Here is a 20,634-nt window from a genome sequence, read left to right as displayed (position 1 = left end):
GGAGACCAGAGAATCGGGCAACTTGGTTAGGATCAGACCTTAACCTTCTCAGTCACTTTGAGCACATCACCCTCTGTATCTGAGTCTCATTTACTCCTTCTTGTCATTTTTTTAAAAGTATTTCTTTTCTTTAAAATTTTTATGAATTTATTTATTTTATTTTTGGCTGTGTTGGGTGTTCGTTGCAGCGCACGGGCTTTCTCTAGTTGCGGAGAGCGGGAGCTACTCTTCGTTGCAGTGCGCGGGCTTCTCATTGCGGTGGCTTCTCTTGTGGAGCATGGGCTGTAGGGTGCCTGGGCTTCCATAGTTGTGGCACATGGGCTCAGTAGTTGTGGCTCACGGGCTCTAGAGCGCAGGCTCAGTAGTTGTGGTGCATGGGCTTAGTTGCTCTGTGGCATGTGGGATCTTCCCAGACCAGGGCTCGAACCCGTGTCCCCTGCATTGGCAGGCAGATTCTTAACCACTGCACCACCAGGGAAGCCCCATCTTTCTTGTCATTTAGAGAGACTTTCCCCCTCCTCTCAAGGCTGTATAAGACTTGGTGTTCTTCCCCAATAGGCCACAGAAATGCCAATAAAAATTCCATTAGAAAAATCTTTTAACTTGCTTATGAACTAAACGTTGTTCAACCGAAAATAAACAGCATAGAGACTTCCTACTCCAGTTCTGAATGTACACTTTTTCATACACAAAAAGAGAAAGTGAAAAGAAAATCACATCATTTGGCTTAGCAGTGGGAGACGTGCCCACAAGATGTCAGTATATGTTAGAACTAATACACAAATTCAGTAAAGTTGCAGGATACAAAACCAATACACAAAAATCAGTTGTGTTTCCACATACTACTAACAAACTATCAGAAGGTGATGTTAAGAAAACAATTCCATTTACAATTGCATCGAATAGAAAATATGTAGGAATAAATTTAAACAAGGAAGTGAAAGACCTGTACATTGAAATCTATAAGACATTGATTAAGGAAATTGAGAAGACAAAAATAAATGGGAAGATACTTTGTTCTCATGGACATAAAACATTCAATTGTTGAAATATCCATAGTACCCAAAGCAATCTACAGATTGAATGAAATCCTTGTCAAAATTCTATGGCACTTTTCACAGAAATAGAACAAAAAAATCCTGAAATTTGTATGGTACCAAAATAGACCACCAATAGCCAAAGCAATCTAGAGAAAGAGGAACAAAACTGAGGGCATCACATTTGCTTATTTCAAACTATATTACAAAGCTATAGTAGTCAAAACACTGGTACTGGCATAAAAACAGACACATTGATCAATGGAGCAGAATGGAGAGCCCTAATATAAGCCCCTGTTGTCTAGGTACTCTAGCCTGGTGTCAGGCCTGAGCCTCTGAGGTGGGAGAGCTGAGTTCAGAACATTGGACCACTAGAAACCTCCGGGCCACATGTAATATCAATCAGTGAGAGCGCTCCCAGAGATCTCCGCCTCAATGTTAAGACCCTGCTCCACCCACTGGCCAGCAAGCTCCAGTGCTGGACACCCTATGCCAAACAACTAGTAAGACAGGAACACAGCCTTACCCATCAGCAGAGAGGCTGCGTAAAATAATATTAAGCTCACAGACACCACAAAACACACCACTGGACGCAGCCCTGACCACCAGAAAGACAAGATGCAACCCCACCCACCAGAACAAAGACACCAGTCCCCTCCACGAGGAAGCCTACACAAGACATTGAACTAACCTTATCCAATGGGGGCAGATACCAAAAGCAAGGGGAATTATGAACCTGCAGCCTGCAAAAAGGAAACCCCAAACACAGTAAGTTAAACAAAATGAGAAGACAGAGAAATATGCAGCAGAGGAAAGAGTAAGGGAAAAACCCACCAGAGCAAAAAATATGAAGAGGAAATAGGCAGTCTACCTGAAAAAGGATTCAGAGTAATGATAGGAAGGATGATCCAAAATCTTGGAAATAGAATGGAGAAAATACAAGAAACGTTTAACAAGGACCTAGAAGAACTAAAGAGCAAACAAACAATGATGAACAACAAAATAAATGAAATTAAAAATTCTCTAGAAGGAATCAATAGAGAATAACTGAGACAGAAGAACAGGTAAGTGACCTGAAAGAGAGAATAGTGGAAATAACTACCACAGAGCGGAATAAAGAAAAAAGAATGAAAAGAATCAACGACAGTCTCAGAGACCTCTGGCACAAAATTAAATGCACCAACATTCGAATTATAGGGGTCCCAGAAGAAGAAGAGAAAAGGAAAGGGACTGAGAAAATACTGGAAGAGATTATAGTTGAAAACTTTCCTAATATGGGAAAGGAAGTTGTCAGTCAAGTCCAGGAAGTGCAGAGAGTCCCATACAGGATAAATCCAAGGAGAAACACACCAATTCACATATTAATCAAACTATCAAAAGTTGAATACAAAGAAAAAATATTAAAGGTAGCAAGGGAAAAACAACAAATAATATACAAGGGAATGCCCATAAGGTTAACAGCTGATCTTTCAGCAGAAACTCTGCACGCCAGAAGGGAGTGCCAGGACATATTTTAAGTGATGAAAGGGAAAAACCTACAACCAAGATTACTCTACCCAGCAAGGATCTCATTCAGATCTGACGGACAAATTAAAACCTTTAAGACAAGCAAAAGCTAAGAGGATTCAGCATCACCAAACCAACTTTACAACAAATGCTAAAAGAACTTCTCTAGGCAGGAAACACAAGAGAAGGAAAAGACCTACAATAACAAACCCAAAACAATTAAGAAAATGGGAATAGGAACTACATATTGATAATTACCTTAAATGTAAATGGATTAAATGCTCCAACCAAAAGACATAGACTGGCTGAATGGATACAAAAGCAAGACCTGTATATATGCTGTCTACAAGAGACCCACTTCAGACCTAGGGACACATACACACTGAAAGTGAGGGGATGGAAAAAGATATTCCATGCAAATGGAAATCAAAAGAAAGCTGGAGTAGCAATTCTCATATCAGACAAAATAGAGTTTAAAATAAAGACGACTACAAGAGACAAAGAGCGACACTACATAATGATCAAGGGATCAATCCAAGAAGATATAACAATTGTAAATATTTATACACCCAATGTAGGAGCACCTCAATACATAAGGCAAATGCTAATAGCCATAAAAGGGGATATTGACAGTAACACAATCAGAGTAGGGGACTTTAACACCTCACTTTCAGCAGTGGACAGATCATCCAAAATGGAAATAAATGAGGAAACACAAGCTTTAAATGACACATTAAACAACATGGATTTAACTGACATTTATAGGACATTCCATCCAAAACAACAGAATACACTTTCTTCTCAAGTGCTCATGGAATATTCTCCAGGATAGATCACATCTTGGGTCACAAATCCAGCCTTGGTAAATTTAAGAAAATTTAAATTATATCAAGTATCTTTTCTCTCCACAACACTATGAAACAAGATATCAATTACAGGAAAAAAATTGTAAAAAATGCAAACACATGGAGGCTAAACAATACACTACTAAATAACCAGGAGATCACTGAGAAATCAAAGAGGAAACCAAAAAGTACCTAGAAACAAATGACAATGAAAACACGACGACCCCAAACCTATGGGATGCCCCAAAAGCAGTTCTAAGAGGGAAGTTTATAGCAATACAATCCTACCTTAAGAAACAAGAAAAAGCTCAAATAAACAACCTAACCTTACACCTAAAGCCATTAGAGAAAGAAGAATAAAAGAACCCCCAATTTAGCAGAAGGAAAGAAGTCATAAAGATCAGATCAGGAATAAATGAAAAAGAAATGAAGGAAACAATATCCAAGATCAATAAAACTAAAAGCTCTTTCTTTGAGAAGATAAACAAATTGATAAACCACTAGTCAGACTCATCAAGAAAAAAGGGAAGGAGACTTAAATCAACAGAATTAGAAATGAAAAAGAAGTAACAATTGACACTGCAGAAATACAAAGGATCATGAGGGATTACTACAAGCAACTATATGCCAATAAAACGGACAACCTGGAAGAAATGGACAAATTCTTAGAAAAGCACAACTTTCTGAGACTGAACCAGGAAGAAACAGAAAATATAAATAGCCCAATCACAAGCACTGAAATTGAACCTGGGATTAAAAATCTTCCCACAAACAGAAGCCCAGGACCAGTTGGCTTCATAGGCGATTTCCATCAAACATTTAGAGAAGAGCTAACACCATCCTTCTCAAACTCTTGCAAAATATAGCAGAGGGAGGAACACTCCCAAACTCATTCTATGAGGCCACCATCACCCTGATACCAAAACCAAAGGTGTCACAAAGAAAACTATAGACCAATATCACTGATGAACATAGATGCACAAATCCTCAACAAAATACTAGCAAACAGAATCCAACAACACATTAAAAGGATCATACACCATGATCAAGTGAGGTTTATCCCAGGAATGCAAGGATTTTTCAGTATATGCAAATCAGTCAATGTGATACACCATGTTAACAAACTGAAGGATAAAAACGATATGATCATCTCAATAGGTGCAGAAAAAGCTTTCAACAAAATTCAACACCTATTTATGATAAAAGCTCTCCAGAAAGTAGGCACAGAGGGAACTTACCTCCACGTAACAAAGGCCATATATGACAAACCCACAGCCAACATCATCCTCAATAGTGAAAAACTGAAACCACTTTCTCTAAAATCAGTAACAAGACAAACGTTGTCCATTCTCGCCACTATTATTCAAAATAGTTTTGGAAGTTTTAGCCACAGCAATCAGAAAAGAAAAAGAAATAAAAGGAATCCAAATCGGAAAAGAAGAAGTAAAGCTGTCACTGTTTGCAGATGACATGCTACTATACATAGAGAGTCCTAAAGATGATACCAGAAAACTACTAGAGCTTATAAATGAATCTGGTAAAGTAACAAGATACAAAATTAATGCACAGAAATCTCTTGCATTCCTACATACTAATGATGAAAAATCTGAAAGAGAAATTATGGAAACACTCCCATTTACTATTGCAATAAAAAGAATAAAATACCTAGGAATAAACCTACCTAAAGAGACAAAAGACTTGTATGCAGAAAACTATAAGACACTGATGGAAGAAATTAAACAGCTTTCTTCAGATGGAGAAACAGATAGAGAGATATACCATGTTCTTCAATTGGAAGAATCAACATTGTGAAAATGACAATACTACCAAAGCAATCTACAGATTCAATGCAATCCCTATCAAACTAACAATGGCATTTTTTTTTTTACAGAACTAGAACAAAAAATTTTAAAATCTGCATGGAAACAAAAAAGACCCTGAATAGGCAAAGCAATCTTGAGAAAGGAAAATGGATCTGGAGGAATCAGGCTCCCTGACTTCAGACTATGCTACAAAGCTACAGTAATCACGACAGTATGGTACTGCCACAAAAACAGAAGTACAGATCAGTGAAACAGGATAGAAAGCCCAGAGATAAACCCACGCACATATGGTCACCTTATCTTTGATAAAGGAGGCAAGAATATACAATGGAGAAAAGACAGCCTCTTCAATAAGTGGTGCTGGGAAAACTGGACAGCTACATGTGAAAGAATGAATTAGAACACTTTCTAACACCATACACAAAAATAATCTCAGAATGGATTAAAGACCTAAATGTAAGACCAGACACTATCAAACTCTTAGAGGAAAACATAGGCAGAACACTCCTTGACATAAATCACAGCAAGATCTTTTTTGACCCACCTCCTAGAGAAATGGAAATAAAAACAAAAATAAACAAATGGGACCTAATGAAACTTAAAAGCTTTTTCACAGCAAAGGAAATCATAAACAAGATAAAAAGATAACCCTCAGAATGGGAGAAAATATTTTGTTGCAAACGAAGCAACTGACAAACAATTAATCTCCAAAATATACAAGCAGCTCATGCAGCTCAATATCAAGGAAACAAACAACCCAATCCAAAACTGGGCAGAAGATCTAAATAGACATTTCTCCAAAGAAGATATACAGATTGCCAACAAATGCATGAAAAGATGCTCAACATCACTACTCATTAGAGAAATGTAAATCAAACTACAATGAGGTATCACCTCACACCGGTCAGAATGGCCATCATCAAAAATTCTACAAACAACAAATTTTAGAGAGGGTGTGGAGAAAAGGGAACCCTCTTGCACTGTTGGTGGGAATGTAAATTGATACAGCCACTATGGAGAACAGTATGGAGGTTCCTTAAAAACAAAACTATCATATGACCCAGCAATCCCACTACTGGGCATATACCCTGAGAAAACCGTAATTCAAAAAGAAGCATGTACCACACTGTTCATTGAAACCCTATTTACAATAGCCAGGACATGGAAGCAACCTAAATGTCCATGGACAGATGAATGAATAAAGAAGATGTGGCACATATATACAATGGAATATCACTCAGCCATAAAAAGAAATGAAATTGAGTTGTTTGTAGTGAGGTGGATGGACCTGGAGTCGGTCATACAGAGTGAAGTAATTCAGAAAGAGAAAAACAAATACCGTATGGTAACACATATATGTGGAATCTAAAAAAAAAGAAAACAAAGTTCTGATGAACTTAGGGGCAGGACAGGAATAAAGACGCAGATGTAGAGAATGGACTTGAGTACCCAGGGAGGGGGAAGGGTAAGCTGGGACGAAGTGAGTGAGTAGCATTGACATATATACACTACCAAATCTAGAATAGATAGCTAGTAGGAAGCAGCTGCATCGCACGGGGAGATCACCTCGGTGCTTTGTGCCCACCTAGAGGGGCGTGATAGGGAGGGTCGGGGGGAGATGCAAGAGGGAGGGTATATGGGGATATATGTATACATATAGCTGATTCACTTTGTTATACAGCAGAACCTAACACAACATTGTAAAGCAATTATACTCCAATAAAGATGTTAAAAAACAAAAGTAAAAAGAAACCCATGTGTACATAGTCAATTAATTCATGAAAAAGAAGCCAAAAATATACTTTCAGAAAAGGAAAGTCTCTTCAAGAAATGGTGTGAAGAAGAATGGAAAGCCCTATGCAAAAGAATGAAACTGGACACTTCTCTTACACCATACACAAAAATCAACTCAAATTGGATTAGAGACTTGAACGTACACCTAACCCAATAAAACTCCAAGAACAAAACATACAGAACAAATTCCTTGACATCAGTCTTGGGAATGAGTTTTTGTATTTGACACCAAAAGCAAAGACAACAAAAGCAGTAATAAACAAGTGGGACTACATCAAACTGTGAGGCAAAAGAAACCAGGAACAAAATGAGAAGGCAATCTAGGGAATGGGAGAAAATATTTTCCAATTATATATCTGCTAAGTGGTTAATATCAAAAGATATTAAAATATCATATGATCAATAGAAAAAGCAATCTGATTAAAAAATAGGCAGATCATCTGAATAAACATTTTCCCAAAAAAGCCATACAAATGGCCAATGGGTGAATTAGAAGATACTCAACATGACTAATAATCAGGGAAATGAAAATCAAAATGAAAATGAGGTATCACCTTACACCTGTTAGAATGTCTATTACCAAAAAGAAAAGGAAAAAAGTGTTGGTAAGAATGTAAAAAAGAGGGAACCCTGTGAACTGTCAGTGGAAATGTAAATGAGTGCAATGTCTATCGCAAACACTATGGAGATGCCTCAAAAAAAAATTAAAACGAGCACTACTATACGATCCAGGATTTCCACTTCTGGGTATATACCTGAAGGAAATAAAAGCATCATCTCGAAAAGATATCTCTTCATTGCAGCTCATCTACAATAGCCAAGACTTGGAAACAACCTAAGTGTCCATTGACAGATGAATGAACAAGGATAATGTCATCAAAAACAAAAAGAAACCCTGCCATTTACAACATGGATGAAACTAGACGGCATGATGTTAAGTGAAAACAAAGTCAATTACTGTATGAAAATTAAAATTAAAAAACTATGAAATCATTTGTATGTGGAATCTAAAGCACAGGCACAGACACACACACACAGCAGAACTCATAGGTACACAGAACAGATTGGCGATTGTCAGAATCAGTGGGGATGGGGGTGGGAGTCTGAGAAGGTGTTCAACAGGTACAAACTTCCAGTTAAAGATAAATTACTCCTGGGGATGCAATGTACAGCATGATGACTATAGTTTAAAATTAAAAAAAAAAGATGTCACTATATGAATTCCTCTGGCTCTCAAAGTTCGTTTTGCTTTTTTTCTAGTAGTTTGAACAGTTTAATAACAAATTCGGAGTAGAATGTATATATGAGTAGAGTAGCTTTCACTTGAATGAAATATACAAGATTAAAAAAAGATATAATGCCTAGATGGGAATGCATGGTCAGCATGAGAAAACTGTCATCAAGGATGTCACAGGGAGGGACTAGGGAAGATCTGCAAACCCCAGTAGTGATTCTGTGCCCTCATATGATATGTGAATTTGGAATTCCCATAAAGGAATCAAGGAGAGTATGAAGACAATCTACAACAGAATAACTCAGTTATTCTCATTGGGGTTTCTTTATGAGGTGCTGAAACAAAAATAAAATGCTTGAAATTTGATCATTTGGCATAAACAACTTCATTAGATGAAATTTCAGGATAAAATGGAAAAGAATCTTCATTCCTTCAATGTCAAGAGAAGGAAATAATTTTATTTTGGAAAGCATTTATACTGTTAATAGTTTTTATATTTTCACTGATTAAACGGTATGTTATGAGAAGCTTTGTCTTCGTGACAACTATAACAATAATTATAGAATTGCACCAAACAATATGCACTCATGACAAACACATGGCCAAACATTTGGATTTAGAGGACCTGTGGAGCCTTGCTTCCTACAACTTCTATAAGTTAAGCATAGAGTTACATCACAAGTGAATATGATTTTACTGCCACTACCATTTGTTATTCCACTACACAACTGGAGATATAACAGAAGTCAGAACCCTGTTTTGTTCTCATTTGTCTGAGTGATATTTGCTGTTGTGAAGTTACCAGTTCCCATGATTTGGCGGGTAAGTAGGAAGGAAGGGGGGTGATGGCTTCTGGCTTATCTTGTGTAGGGAAGTCGAGGATCAGTGAACATATTTCACCTTAGAATCGAAATTGGAGGCAAGAAAACAATCAGAAGAACATGAATGAATATTTGCAAACACAGCATGATTCATAATGAATTTGTTTCTGGTAAGCCCTTCAGATTCCATCACAGATTAATTTACTAAATTTGGAAATTTGAAGTAATAATCTCCTTCCCATATGTCCTTCAGTATTGATCACTGGACTGTCCTTTACTATATATAATCATTTATCATTAAACCACAAGGAAAGGGAGCACAATGTTTAAGGCAGGCCAAATCTCCCAACCTGGGTGTTATACACATTCAGACTTGATCCAGCCAGAAACTACATTTCAGAGACAGCTGCTATAGTGCAGCTGAGGGACCTTGCACCTTTACTGTCAGGAACTCAGAGCAGGGCCATTTCAACAAGGGGGAAATCCTGCCATTATGCTGCTCCCCAGACTGCTGTGGGCATTCATGGCTCTCCTCTGCTTAGCTACACATGATTGCAAACCAGGGCGTCGGCTGCCTGTCAGCACTCAGAGGTGAAATGGGACAGAGGAGTAGATGTCTCAACTAAAAATACACTCTCACCCCTGCGACACTCATGAATGAGTTATTTTGACCTTAAAGTCAAAGGACTAGCACTGTTTTAGAGACCTTGTCTGTACTTCCTTTTCTACTTGTCTATTTGCCTTTGGTTCTTTTATTTTAATTCTCCCGTTAAAACAATGAAACCAAATGGAAGATTGACAGCTACATTCCACAAGAACGTGTAACAGTATACAAACGTCAGTTACCAACTTCTGTGGCATTGACATGTACTGAGTGTTTACAGCCTGTAGATAACATGTTTTGTAGGAGTGCATTATAGCATTGTGTCACAGAAAGATCTGGCGTGCTTATCTGGACTTTATTTTACAAAGAGAAAAATAATCAGCTCCTCACAAGTGAGACAGAACACTTTGGACCAATGGGATAGAAAATGTGACATCAAGACAAGCATAGGACACACGATCTACTAAGTACAGTTCTACCTGGGGAGGCAACAGGACTGAATATCTGGAATATCCTGATCTTCCTCAAAGTCTAATAAATAAGACTCAATGTCAGGTTTCACAAGAATATATTATTCCTGTTATAATTTCATGAAAACATAAAAAACTGAATAGATTCTGAAAACCTGAGGGGCTGATTTTTTAACATTTCATGTTAAAGTAAATTTATTTAGTGAAAACTCTAAATAGAGCCCTAGAACCCGGTTAAAAAACAGAGATACATTAATTATTTTGGATAATATTGCCTTTCACCAAGAAGCTGAAAATCTGTGAGTTTTAAAAGAACTCCACTGATTCAGAATGGAGAAAAGTAAAGAGAGGCTAAATAAATGACCAGTAAGTAGATTACAAGAAGGGTGCATACCCTATACTAAATTCTATTTTAAAAGGACTGGGAAAATTATTCTGCTGAATAATTATCAACACGTGTCAACCTGTTTAATCTGTAGTTCCCCTCAGCTCAAAACTTTAATACTAATTTTTCCATGCTCCTTTTCAGACACTGCCTAACAATTACCGTGGGAAGAAAAGTAGACATAGTTTTGTGGTGAGCCAGACTTTTTCCCCATCTGTGCACTGACCACGTGGTCTATGAACATAACACCCTACTTCCTGTTTGGAGGAGTGACACAGGAACCCAGGTACTATGTATATGTGCTGCGAGGCCCTCAAAGACACTGAACTCTCAGCTTGAGGCAGAACTGAAAACATATGTGCAGAGGAATTCTTGCCACATGGTGCTCTCCAGCCTGCCCTGGGTATTCCTGGCCTTCATCTTCTCTGGTAGGGATGGTTCCAAATATGGGTACAAATGTTCAGGTTGAAAGGACTGCACACGGGCACATGGTACTTCACATGGACTTGGGGAGGAAAGGAGGATTGGAGAAAAGAAAGCTTATCATGATTTCAATTTGGTTTTTCTTTGGGTCCTAAATTAGTCTAATTCCTACATTATTTTGTTCACTACTTCAGCTCTGTTTTCTGATTTTTTCCCACAGGATTTGGTGCGGCCCAGAAAGTTACTCAAGTCCAGCCAGCCATATCCAGTCAGCTAGGGGAGGCGGTCACCTTGAGCTGTCAGTATGAAACAAGCTGGAGCTGGTACGTTATTGTTTGGTATAAGCAGCTTCCCAGTGGAGAGATGACTTTCCTTATTCATCAGAGTTCTTCTGACCAAAATGCAAAGAATGGCCGCTATTCTGTAAACTTTCAGGAAAGACATAAATTCATCAGCCTCACCATTTCAGCCTTACTGGTGGAAGATTCTGCAAACTACTTCTGTGCTCTCTGGGAACTCACAGTGCTTGAAGTAATAGGAAAAGCCAAACAAAAACCCCAGAGCTCAATAAGAGAGAGCCCCCTTGCTGCGGGAGCCCCGCTGAAAGGCACACCTGCAGATGCCAGACAAGAAATGGTAGTCCTGTGGTTGCTTAATCTGTGGTCTGGATCAGGAGATTTAATTCTAAATAAAATCTCCTGCTATCTCACTTGGGAACACATGTCCAGAGTAACTTTCTACTAATACATACTCAGTCTTGAATTTTTGACTTTAAGTCCATCACACAGAACATGTGCAAAATTGTCTAAAGTTGAACACTTGCTCCATAATAATTTAAAGTGGCAGTTCCACCTAAAGACACTCACATCACAAACCTGGGTCTAGTTATCTGAAATGGTCATGAAAATCATTTCCTTAGTCCTTTCCCCTTAGACTTTGTGTCAGGGTACAATCAGAGAAGCAAATCACAAGTGATCTAGAATAAGAGGCTCACTGTAGAGAATAGCACTCAGGCAATAGCTAGAGCTGGTGGAGATATCTATACAAAGCTGTTATCTTTGCATCTGGTGTTGAGCCTGAATTCACTGTTAGAGTGTCATTTGGGAAGGAAAGTTGGATGTGGACAAAAGCATGGACAGACTGTGACATGTACGGATACTAGAACCCATGATGACAATGGTACCCACAAAGACACACTAAAACTTGTCTGTCTCTCACCTCCTTCAGTCTCACAATGGTGGGTGACCTCAAGGAGATGTGGGTGTCATTTATCCTCATGCTACACGCATACTTGGTCCAAGACAAAGAGAAGATGAGGAGGAGATCGGGTGGGCGGTAGAGGAGTTGTGAGTCAACAATAAGATGAGCTAGTTCATCAGCAGCCACATGTGTGAGTTGCCCAGTTCCTGGAGCCCTGCACCAACCAGCAGAGCTTAAAAAATGTGGCTACTTCATGACAACTACCTTCTAAACCTTGTGCAAGTCTTTTTTGTGGCCAACCCTAACCCAGAACAATACAGGGAACCAAACTCTGGGACATAGATATCCAGATAGTTGAGACACTACAAAGCTACTACAGTACCCTCTATTTCAACTAGTCACCCATCTATACCTCTTTTAACAAGACTACTTTCAAATAAAGACAACAGCAAAACTATGCTTCCTGTTAATAAGATGCAGTTATTCCCCATTCAACCAAAACCAAGCTAACCCTCTCCCGAAGAGAGTACACCCAGTTAATTTATCCATTTTGGGGTGGTGTTCTTTCCTCTTATACCTCATTCACACTGTCCCATTGAATCCTGCATCTTAACCACTGAGATACAATGAGATATGAGATAAACTTATACTTGCACATCATATGTTACCACAGGCAGACAAGTAGGGGAGAGATTTAAAAATGGTTAATGTATACATAACCATATTCATATCAAAATGAAAAAGAAATTGTCATAAGTATTATAGTTCCTGTTTCTGCAAATGACCACATGATTGTAGGTGGTATTTATAACTACCATTTCCATTACCCATTCCATAACCTATTTGCTCATAGCAAGTACCTTCACTCACTGTACTACTTGACTTCCTAAAAAACAAGTTTCTTATTCAGGAGCAATGCTATGTGGAAAACCATAAAGATGAATAAGGAATTCTGCAAGTCCACCACTGTGGTTTTGGCAGAAATTTGCAAGGCATTGAAGGCAAATCCACTTAAATATTTAAGTGGAAATAATCTTGCCAATACCCAGGGAAAATCGATATATTGTATTCTGGGAAATATCATTAAGAATGATGCCTGATTTAACATCAGAAGTCACCAAGTGAAAACATTTTTGAAGTGTTAAAACAAATAAATAAAACTTTGAAACTGGCTTCTTATGAACATGAAAGGATATTTTAAAATTGTCTTTGTTAAAAATCACTGCTAGTAGGGGGGAAAGTCAAGGCACAGAATGGTAAACTGTATTTGCAATGCATATTTCTGATACAGACTCAAATGCAATATATATTAAAAGCTCATGTAAATCAATAAGAAAAGAGTTAATAAGAATGGCAAAATCTTGGAGATCCAATTCAGAAATATTATATCCAATAGCTAATAAATATACAAAGATTATCATTATTCATCAGGGAATATTATTATTATTCATTAGGGAAATGAAAATAAAACCTCATCTGTGTCCTTTTAGCATCCTGAGTGAATCAGTATGGCTAGGAGAATAGGACCTAAGAAGAGAGGGAAAAATAATGACTGTCTCCAGGAAAATAAGTGATTAAGTAAATTTCTTAGAAGCTCCCATCATTGAACTGATGTGGAGAAAACAACAAGCAGTAACAGAACACAGACCCGGACATTGAAGGAAAGGAAGGTTTTACTAGAAAAAAGAAAGTTGGTCCTTATTGGGCTTACTATATGTCAGGCACTGTAGTATGCATCTCAGTTTCATTATCTAACTCAAATATCATAAACCCTATGAGACAGATTTTATTGTTCCAATTTTTTTAATTTTTCAGAAATAAGACATAACTTTCCTAACTGTGAATATCATCTCTAACTTTTATTGCCAGCCAGAGTGTAGCATTTATGGGGCTCCTAAAGAGCAAGGTTTGAACTATGCAGAAGCACTTGGCCCCAGCACAGGGTGGCTGGATGTCTCAGTGATGGTGACATTACTGGTTTAAACAGGAACCTAAAGGGAACTAGGAAAGAAGATGCCAAACCTAGGCACAAATTGCCCCAGGATCAATAGATGAGGAAATCATCCACTAATCAGTTAACAGTGCTGAATGCTTTAGCAAGTTCCTTATGCAATAGTGTGCTGGGAAGAATAAGGGGCCTCAGGGAAAGATATTATTCCTTAAACACTCCAAGCATGTTTCTATATCAAGACCTGTGCTCCTTGCCTTTGTCCTCTCTATTGTGATGTTATGCCCCCAAATATCTACATGGTGCACCTCTGAATTCCTTCATGTCTTTACTCAAATGTCACCCCTTTGGGAATCTTTTATCTTTTATCTCTTTAATCTTTCTATTTTCCTTCCTTGAGAATCAGGCTCTAGCACACTGCATGCAGCAAGAAAGAAAGCTGAAGCACTGCCACCTGGTGTCCTGCTCAAATATTTTGTGATGCCTACACTGGCCTCGCTGCTGCCCTCTAGTGACATTGGGTAAAATTGTGGTGAAGCCTAGTCACAACAGAAGCTGCCATTGCTGAACCAGTCAGTAAACTTCCCAATGCAGAAATCAGGAGAGAGAGGATTCAGGAGAACTGGCTGGTTGTTTTCTTTTGCTAGCCAGATGTGAAAGTGATTGATTTGAAATGACATATACAACACATGAGATGATTTTGCCTGTGGAGTTATAGGCTACCTTGGAAAGAAAGCTCAGAATTGTTGTGCAAGTTTGGGGTTTCTTCTCTGGTAAGTATAATTGTGTCTACTGCTCTGTCCTTTCTTGTAGTATAGCAATATCCTCAGAAGTGGGAGCAAGAGTCAATAAAGGGAAAAAATAAACAATTGTAGCCAATACTGGGTGGTACACTCATTTCATATTATAATATGCCCACCCAATCTCTCAATATGACACCTTAATGAATTGACTTCTCATTAACAGTAAGAACATGATAGACCATGGATACTTACGATAACACATGAAATCTGCCAGGTAACCTGCTACATATATCTCAAAAAAATATTGAAATTTATCTTGGGCTAGATTCCTCTGCAATTTCAGATTCCGTCTCCCAACATGCCCCCCCAACCCCACCCCCACCCCAACCCCCCACCCCCCCGCAAGATTCTGCACATTGCCTGCAGCTGGTTGAGTGCCTAAGCTAGGGAAGGTATTGTGTTGGGTGATTTGAATGTGTGTTCTCACTTAATTCTTACTGGAACCCTTCAAGGTTGGGTCCATCCTACTTTAGGGAGACAGTGTAGCAAAGTGCTTGAGACCAAAGACTTGGGTTGTATTTCTAGATCTACCACTCGGTAGCTGAGTGATCTTCGGAAAATGACTTAATAATTTTTATGCTTCCATTTCCTCATATCTACCATGTGGATATTGACAGAATCTACCATGCAGGGTTCTTATGAGAAGTGAATGAGATGATGAATGCCAGTGCTGAGCCCAGCACCCCCAGAAAGATACTGGCTACTTGCAGAAAAGGGAATTGAACATGAGAGAGGTTCAATACCTTGTCTGGTGTTACAGAGTAAGTGTCGGAGTGGAGCCCTCTCTCCATACCCTGTCTAGAGCAGATGCCTTCCCTCACCCCAAGAACAACTCTCTAGCTCAATACAATATTGTATTTTTTTAAGTGCTAATCACTATCTATAATTTTCTTTCTTTAAAAATTCATTTATTCAATTCTTCCTCCTCCTACCGCACTGTAGGCCTTTTATATCCTTTCACTACAGAATCCTCTATGAGTGAACAATACTTAGTGCAGGAGGCTCAACTTATATGTGTGTGTGTGTGTGTGTGTGTACATATATAAAATAAATGTACAAAAGATAAAATTATTTCTAGAGTCCATGCTATTCAAACACTGATATAAAAGCTTAAACTGGACTAATCTTTGTGTGTTTATCTAGAACTGTCAATATGTATATCCTGCAAGTCACTTCATCTCAGATTTAATTTATGCAATATATCTAGTGATCAATTGGCTTCTCCTCGATTTCAGGTAAGGTGGGTTGCTGTAGATTACAGGATTCTACCTTACTAGCTGCATGAATGTCAAGGCTGTTGGAGGTATGCCTGTCTTGTTCTGGATACATACCTTCCAATATCCAGGTGAATTTTTCAATGGATCAGTATTTTCATCAGAAATACGCTTCACAGCAAGTAGGCTTTATGATGGTGTGGTCATACCCACACTACCCTATTCATCAAGTGGTCTGATCTGGAGGAAAAAAAAAAGGAACTTTACTTGTGCTAGTTTCTGTTTGTCTAGCAGTCCATTCCTAACCTCAGCCTTTGCACTTCTAAATTGGGAGACATTAATGAGATTTTTCAGGACTTCCTTTATTAACCACAGTGGCATCTCTTTTCTTGGGAAGGAAAGTCAGAGGTTAGCCATTGAGATATCTTCCAATCCTGTTCCACTTTCCAGAACACTGTTTGAGTGTCTGGAAGGTACTGTTCCCTGAGTTTAGTACCTTCCCCATGCTCTTTCCTTTATTTATTTCAGTTGTTCACTGGAAAGAAGGTTATATAGTCAATTTACACTGCCAATTTTCCGGAAGTACATTTAGATTCTGAACAATCTTAATTACTGCTATCTTGTACTGTTAAATTTCCCCTGGATGTCTTTTTTTTTTTCCAGCTGTTTTTTAAGCTTACAGGGAACAGAGAGTATTGCTTTCATAATTTTCAGATCTCTTAAGGATATTCTGGGCACAAGATGACTGTTTAAACTAATATGCGTATGTTCAATCAAACTAGCATTATTCCTGGACTGTGACACGGGCAAGATAGAACATAATTCTTCTTTACTTTTAAACAACGCTATTTGAGGTAAAATTGACATTCCACAAAATTCATCCATTTTGAATGTACAGTTCAGTGATTTTTGGTAAATTAGCTGACTTATGAAACCATTACAATAATCCAGGTTTAAACACTTTTATCACCACAAAAAGCTCCTTCATGCTCAATTATAGTTAATCCCTGTTCCGATACCTGGCCACAGGCAACCAGTGATCTACTTTATATCTACAAAATCTCACTGAATGTTCAGGTTCCTTTTCTGAACATTTCATGTAAATGGAGTCATTCAGTACATTTAAGTTGTTCCATTTTTTGGCTAGTAGAAAGAAACCCAAAAAGCAGACTCCTGTTATTTTTAGAACGTATCTTCTCTACCATTTAAAACATTTACTGAGTATCACAAATGTAAGTGGCGTGGCAGATTCCAAACACCATGGACTCCTTACCAGATAGATATGTGTTCTAGTTATTACCAGGTGTTTGACCTGGAGTGAATTCCTCAATCTCTTTCAGCTTTAGTTTTCCTGTTGGTAAATTGGGAATGATAGTAATTCTATTGTGTGATTTCTGTATTTGAACAACGTACATAAAGCAATAGATAATTTAGCACATGGTATGTGTGCACATTTATAATATGAGGATTTTGTTGAAAGTTCATATAAAAGATTCCTAACCAAAGTGTTTTTCCTGCCACAAATTGCCATCCCAATCTCTCTCAAGTTGAGTAATTGCAGTGCACGATGGGGCAGCCCACTTCTGAATGGTTGTCAGCTCTCTTTGTGCTGTGGACTCATGGGGGATGTCCTCACTGTTTGTGAAGCTCGTCTCAAGAAAGCAGTGTTTGAGCCCTCCTTTTGAGTGACAGGAAACTGAGTCTAGGTCAGAAATTGTTGGTGTGTTTCTAGGATTTGTATGGGGTCTTGTCTCTGATTGGCTGGGCAACCAGATGCAGAATCCTATTTTCTGAAGAAGAATATTCCTCTGCTGAGGATACTTGGGCAGGATAAATGGAGAGGAATCCTTTGCCAGCTCCATTGTTAATCCTGTGACTTCATCTTGGCCTTAAGTCCAGGGGCTGCTGAAGACATTCTGAACAGTTGTGGCAGTGATGGAGAAGGAGGGGGATGTAGTCACGTAACTCTAGGTTCTATCTGGGAACGTGTGAAGACAATGAATACTGTGTAGAGAGATCAGTGTATGTCTGACCCTGCCTTTCTGAACAGAAATGAGCAGCATATTGAGCGTGGAACAGATTTCTCCATCTCTGCATGTTCAGGAAGGAGGGAGCACCAATTTCACCTGCAGTTTCCCTTCCAGCTCTTTTTATGCTTTACACTGGTATAGATGGGAAGCTGGAAAAAGCCCTAAGGACCTGTTTTAATGACTGTAAATGAGGATGAAAAGGAGGAAGGATAAGTAAGAATCACTCTGAATACTAAGGAGGGTTTCAGCTGCCTGTACATCAAGGATCCCAGGCTGAAGACTCAGCCACGTCTCTCTGTGCCTGCACACAGTGCCCTTCAGCCTCTGCAGCCCAAGCCTGCGCCTGGTGCTGCTCTGGTACCAGCACTGAGAAAGAGCCATGTGTGAGGTGGAAACGGCAAATTCAATGAATTACAGTCTTTGCTATAACCAGGGGGAAATGCAATGATAGATAAACAAGCGTTCCAGTCACTGTAGCTCCGTCAACTAACGGGACTGTCATTACACATCACTCACCTCCATTCCCACCAGTATATTGGCCATATCATTGAATCAGATTCCTAGCCTCCTCTTTTGCCATGATTCCAAGTGAACTAGATAGTTTCTCAAACCTTTCTAAAATAATCTGATTAAAGTAGGGTAATATTCACCACTCGTTGCTACATCCTACTTCATTGAAGGCATGTTCTTCAACACAAAAAGAAAGAACAAACAAGACAAATGGGAAAAGCAAATAATTTTTTATTGATTTCTCCTAGGTTTTCACAAAAAACTTTCTTAAAGATTTTGAAGTGAATATACCTTCTTTTCCGTAAGGGAGTTAACATCCGAGTGCCCTATAAGCTCACTCTCACGTAGCTCATTTCCAAGAGTATTAGAGTGTATTATGTGTTGACTATTCATGCTCTCTCACCCTTACTGTGCTAATCTTTAGCTGGAGTATATTTTCTATACTTGGCCTCACTGTGGACTTTGGACACGGCAATGTGACCAGCTTTGACCAATGGAATGTGAGTGGATAGGAAGTATGTTATATCATAGCTAAAACTAAATATATTCACATGGCATGTCTTCTTTTGTTTCTTCCCTGCACTTACCAGGTAGCGGTTGTCCTTTCAGCTTTTATCCATAATGTGAAGAAGACGCAAGGTCCAGAATGAAAAGAAAACTCATAGTAGCAGAACGGAATCGTCCTGTATCCAGGAGCAGAGCCTCAGAGTGCTGGGACTGCAGTTGACCCACAGCTAACATACCATGGACAACTCAGTAAACTTTGTTCTTGTGAGCCACTGACATTGTGAGGTTGTTTGTACTGAGCATTGCCCTACTCAAAGTTGACTGATAAATGAAGTCATATCAATTCTGTCTTCTAAATATTTCTCACATCAACCACCTTTTTTTTTTTTTTTTTTTGCGGTATGCGGGCCTCTCACTGTTGTGGACTCTCTCGTTGGGGAGCACAGGCTCCAGACGCGCAGGCTCAGCGGCCATGGCTCACGGGCCCGGCCGCTCCGCGGCATCTTTCTGGACCGGGGCACGAACCCGTGTCCCCTGCATCAGCAGGCGGACTCTCAACCACTGCGCCACCAGGGAAGCCCCAACCACCTCTTTTTACTTGCCTTGTTACTATCCTGGTCCAGGTGCTCATAACCTCTCACTGAGTTGGTTGGAATAACTTTTTAAATGTATCCCCTATCCATGAGCTCTTACTTCCCAAATCTATCCCTGAAGTTATCATTCTAAAATACACATCAGATTAGATTGCTGTTCTATTTCAGGACCTGCTATGGCTCCCCATGACCCAAAAGTAAAAGCCAAGGTTTATGTGGCCATCTACAGTATTACTTCCAGTAAGTGTTCATCTTCCTCCCCAGTATTACATCAAGATTTCTGAATATCAGCCATATCAAATGAACTCACTCTGATATATTCTTCTTATAAATATTATTTCTTTCTCAAGTTTGCAAAATCCTATTCAATCTTCAGGACCCAGTAAATGTCACATTTACTTTTAAAAAGATTTTCCAGGTTACATAAATTGTATTTATTTGCCCTCTCCCTCTTTTAGTGTTCTGTACACAGTTTTGCAATAGCACATATCTACTATGCTAAGAATATTTTTTGGTTTTAACGCTTCACTTGTGCAAATTCCTCAAGGATAGGGGCCCATACATATTATTCTTTAATCCCAGCTGTTATTATTGTCCCTGACTTACAAGAACCATTCAGTAGACCTGCCTACAGCTTGACCACAGTTTACTTTTGACAAGTGCACTGATTAATGAGAGCTGGTTTGTGAAGCTGGTTTATATGAGTGGGCTGGAAACCTTCCACTACGGGAACACTTGAAGATACTTCTACTTCATTATATCCCTCAAGCCAACACATGGCTATGTTTCCCACTCTTACACCTGGTTCTTACTTAAACCATCATCCCAGGAGGACAATGTGTCCCCATCTAAGCATATGTATCAACACAGCCATACAGAAGTTTGTC

At 38.9% G+C, this 20,634-nt stretch overlaps 1 gene segment (V, D, J or C); it reads left to right on the top strand.

Annotated features, from left to right (window-relative positions):
- The first annotated feature begins 10,898 nt into the window (after positions 1–10,898).
- On the top strand, positions 10,899–11,686 carry LOC132528173 (T cell receptor delta variable 1-like). The segment is given in 2 exon segments: positions 10,899–10,947; positions 11,163–11,686. Coding segments are annotated over 2 exon segments (573 nt in total).
- The last annotated feature ends 8,948 nt before the right edge of the window (positions 11,687–20,634 follow it).

The sequence above is a fragment of the Lagenorhynchus albirostris genome, chromosome 1 (assembly GCF_949774975.1).
Source record: "Lagenorhynchus albirostris chromosome 1, mLagAlb1.1, whole genome shotgun sequence".
NCBI classification, from domain to species: Eukaryota; Metazoa; Chordata; class Mammalia; order Artiodactyla; family Delphinidae; genus Lagenorhynchus; species Lagenorhynchus albirostris.
Note: the sequence above shows the minus strand (reverse complement) of the source record. Positions and strands in the feature narration are given on the sequence as shown.